The sequence below is a fragment of the Tupaia chinensis genome, unplaced genomic scaffold, assembly GCF_000334495.1.
Source record: "Tupaia chinensis unplaced genomic scaffold, TupChi_1.0 Scaffold138725_1, whole genome shotgun sequence".
Classification (NCBI taxonomy): domain Eukaryota; kingdom Metazoa; phylum Chordata; class Mammalia; order Scandentia; family Tupaiidae; genus Tupaia; species Tupaia belangeri.
In genome coordinates this window covers 2563535-2567905 of record NW_006198617.1, presented here as the reverse complement: position 1 = coordinate 2567905, position 4371 = coordinate 2563535, and the positions used below count along the sequence as shown (strand labels likewise).

Below are 4371 nucleotides of genomic sequence, written 5' to 3'. Positions count from 1 at the left end.
GGTTGGCTGCCACCGTCGGCTGCATGGAGAAGGAGGAGGACGAGCGGGTGCAGGAAGGAGACCGAGAGCCCCTCCTCCAGGAAGAGTAAGGCCGCGCAGACTCCATAGGGTAGGGACACGTGCAGTGCGGGAAGGGAGTGGGAGAGAGGAGGGGAGGGGATCCGAGGGGCCCACGGAACCGCGCTGCCCTGCGGGATGCCTGGTGCCCCCGTGGCTGGCCTAGCTGCGCGGGGGCCAGGAGGCAGTATTGGGGGTAACAAATAGAGTATAGGCCCCATTTCTGGTTGTGAGTGATTGCTAATCTGGGTGACCCCAGGGCCTCCCGCTGTGACCATTTCCCCAGATGCCTGGAGCGTGTAGAAGGCTGAGCAGTCGCAGCCCTGGAAGTCCACCCTGGGACCCTGCCGTGTTCCATCCCACGTGGGAGAAGCCCCGGGATGATTGACCTTGCTGTTCAGGAGCAGGAAGTGCTGACCAGGGCCTGGGCAGGGAAAGAAGGAGGCCCCTGGGAAGAGCCACCAAGACGGGGTACGGCTGAACCCCAGAGTAGAGACACCTGCTCCCAGGACTCCTCCCAAAGCCCCTCCTGCAAGACTAAGGTGCTCCCTCAGCCCCCTCGGTCCAGCCCGGGTCTGTCCTGTGCCCTGAACCACCTGCACCGCCTCCGCGGAGGCCCTGCCCTTGTTAAGCCTGTGCCATGGAGGGGTGCCCTTGTGCTTTGTGGAGAGCCCTCACCGCAATGGGTTACATGCCAAAGAATCACACCTTTCATAGCATTCTGAGCAGACGGTTTCTGCCCTTTCTCCCCTGGGCCTGCCGGGACAGCTGGGATGCAGCCTCCCAAACACAAGCCCGCAGGGGACTCGGGGGCTGGGGACCTCTTCCTGGGAAGAGGAAGGCCTGCCTGGAAAGACTTCTGGGCTGTTAACCTGAAAAGGATGGGTGGGCACGTGATCCTTTATTTTATGAAAAATAAACTGTGTGTGTGTGAATAGCAGCTTCCTGGTTTGTTACAGAAATGAGAATTCAGCCCCCTGAGGACTTCCAGGAGGAGGAAGTAAACCAAAGAGCTCCTGTGGGGGCTGGGGGATGGGAAGAGTGAGACAGGAATTCAGGAGAGAGCTGAGGAGTCAGGTGAGAGGGTGCCCACCAGGTGGCTCCCCGCTGAGTGGCCACAGAGGTCTCAGGCCAAGGGCCACGGGCGTGGCCGCCCTCACTGGCTCATGCACTGAGACTTGGGGCCCCGCTGCTCTTGCCTCTCTGGAAAACCGCCTCACGCCGCCCTGGCAGCAGATTGCGGCTACATCCGCCTGCTGAGAGGGCACACGGCAGGCATAGCCAGGGCCTGGGTCAAACCCTGGAGGAGGAGGCGCCAAGGCCTGTTCTGCAGGACTCGGCCAGCCAGGAATTCACCCAGCGGGTCCCCTGCCCTCACAGCCCGTCTTCCAATGTCAACAGCAGCCACTGTGTCCAGGTCCTGCGTTTTTAAAACGTTTATTTATTATTTATGTGAGAGAGACAGGGACGGAGACAGCACCCCCAACAGAATCTTTTTCTTTCTTTCTTTCTTTTTTTATTTTTATTTTTGGAGAGTTTGTTGTTGTTGTTGTTGTTTTGCTACAGGGCACGTGTACTTGCCAGAAAGAAATAAAGAGATAAAAAGTGAGAAATCACCCCTCCCAGGGCGGATGGCCCCTTGGGCACACACGCACATGCGCCCAGTGTGGGTTTAAGCCACCAGGTCCGGGACTCGAACCATGGTCAACTACATGGGAGTCCAGTGACGTAACCATTACTCCCATCTGCTGTTCCCTATAGTCTTGACAATACGATTTCCCCCCAGCCTCACCCAGCCCTGGCTCATGGACACATGCATGCCCGGTGTACTCAGGGCGGTCTCTGGGTGTGAGCCCGGAACCCCCATGTTGGCCAGCCTTGCAGAGCGTCATGTTCCACCCCTACAGCACTGCCTTGCCCTCCTCCACCCTAGGCCCTACATCTGAGAGATGCAAACTGAGAGAGGGGACATCTTCGGTAAGCTGGCTGGTGGCAGAAGCAGGGGACCCTGGTGTCCTGGCCCACAGGCCTCAGAGACATTGTGTCAAGGCCAGCTGTGCTGGAATTGAGGTGACTCTTTTCTGCTGCTCCAGTGTGGGGGCAGAGGCAGGGGACGGGATGTGGAACAGATGGCTCCATGACAGAGGCTGCAATGCACAGGCTGGGGACAGCATACGTAATGCAGAGAAACCCCAGAGCTGCCGGGGAGGGAGGGCAGATGAGGGCGACTGTCTTTTGAGGACTGGCCAGGGGTGGGGACAGGTCCTGACTCTAGACTGTTTGTGGAGGACTTTCTGGAAGCATCTCTCCGAGTCCTTCCTTTGTCATCTGGTGGACACACGAGCTACAAAACCTCTGAGGCTTTGGGGCTAGCAGGCTCGGGACACGGGGGCTCAGAGGACTCGGAGGAGTGTGTTGGGGAGAACCGCACTGGGCCTGGGGGAAGACCAGCAGTCTACTCCCTGTTCTTTGAGCAGATGGGGTGAGGTCGGCCCCGCGGGGGAAGAGGAGCCTCTGCAGAGGCAAGATGAGTAATAGGAAGTGATATTTGCCTTGTGCCTGGCAGCTTTCAAAGCGTTTCCCCAAGCTCCAGCTCCCTCGAGCCTGATGCCACCTCACACAGTCTTTACGGAGGACACCGAAGCTCAGGGGACCGCTGTGCCTCAGTTAAGACACCCAGTCAGCCATCAGCCAGGGCCTTCTTTCTTTTTCAGAGAGAGTGAGAGAGAACCCCCCCCCGCCCCGTGAGACCTGGTTCCACCACAATCCTTCCTCCCATTCTCCATCCTGGCAGGATGGTGGGCACACATGTACACCTGGCATTTTTCAAGCCCCAGGGCCAGGACTCAAACCCTGGTCGGCCATGTGGAATCCAGCTTCCTCTATGCAGTGCCTAAGTGCTGCACTGCGGGGCCGGCCCTGAACCAAAGATTTCTAATGTCCAGTCCTTTGCTCAGCCTGGAGCCCCGACTGCGTGCGGCAGGAGCCCCCACTCTGCTGACCTGCATGAACCGAGCCGGAGCATGAATTAAACTTGGACTGCATTCAGCGAATGAGATCTAGAGGTTGGTTTGCCACGTCACCCTTGTCCCCCCCACACACCCTAGTACATGCACAAATGTCCTCTTTGAAAAGGGGTGACCCTGTGACAAACACCCAAACTATCAGGAGTTGGGCAGGAGACAGTAAGGAAACCGACTGCTGGCCCTTTATATGTCGTGACAAAACATTTGCTAAAACTGTCACCTACAATAGCTTGGAAAGCAGAGCTTGTGCTGCTGAGGGGAAAAAAGAATTAAAATAAAGTCTCCTGTCATCTCAGAAGATCCTTTCTGTAAATGTGGAAAAGAAGGAGAACAGTTCTATTGTTAAATAGCCATGAAAGCAGCCCCGGATACATTACACGTAATCTGCTAATAGGATTACAAAAACAGAAATCCCACCCTATTTATACGCAGCTCTTCAAAAACTTCAGAGAAAATGTGTATCATGAAAAATCTATGCGTGAATGTCAAATAAACTCATATATATGTTATACGCACACACACACACACACACATAATTTTGTTTTAGGACGTGGGTTCTTGCCAGAGAGCGATGGGGAGAGGGGACAGAGTGAGAAAGGACACCCCTTGCTCCCTAGCCACAATCCCTCCTCCTCCATTCTTCTTGGGATTTGGGGCACACATATACACACACCCAGCATGATTTTCAAGTCATCGGGTCCGGGTCCCCTTGCAGCCAGCCAGTGCCTGAACCTCTACCTGCTGGCCCCGTACTTTTTAAAAAGTTGTATTATTTCGTCCATGATTGAGACAGACAGCACCCCCAACAGGGTCCAGACGCTGCGACCCACCCCCACCTCAGCCAGCCCTGGATCATGGGCACACGCATGCCCTCATACCCAAGAAGCTCTCTGGGTGGGAACCTGGAGCCTTCCCGGGTGGGTCAGCCTGCAGAACCTTGCCTCTCCGCCACTGTGCAGCCCTGGCCCTTACTGCAGCTTCATTGGTCAGCAAACTTTCTTACAGACGATCAGATACTGCTTGTACACGCTCGTCCTCACACACGGGAACGTGTCCTCGCACACGGGAACGTGTCAGCAGGCGAGGAGGTGCCGCGGCCTCACTGCTGCCTGTGCTCGCACGGCTCACCGGCATCCATCTGGTACCAGCGGTGGCCAGCTGAAGGAAAAATGTACCATCTTTTCTTTTTTTTTTAGAGGTTTTTGCTACAGGGCGCGTGCACTCACCAGACAGAGAGACAGAGAGACAGAAAGTGAGAAATTAACCCCCCGGGGGGCTGGCCACGCCG

The 4371-nt window shown here is 56.2% G+C and overlaps 1 protein-coding gene across 1 annotated transcript in view; it reads left to right on the top strand.

Annotated features, from left to right (window-relative positions):
* RNF112 (ring finger protein 112) overlaps positions 1 to 982 on the top strand; it is a 9695-nt gene extending 8713 nt beyond the window's left edge. Inside the window, 2 exon segments of the mRNA XM_027765581.1 lie at positions 1 to 109; positions 344 to 982. The exon segment at positions 1 to 109 is cut by the window's left edge and continues 33 nt beyond it. Coding sequence (XP_027621382.1) covers positions 1 to 89 — 89 coding nt within the window. The 3' untranslated portion in view covers positions 90 to 109; positions 344 to 982.
* The last annotated feature ends 3389 nt before the right edge of the window (positions 983 to 4371 follow it).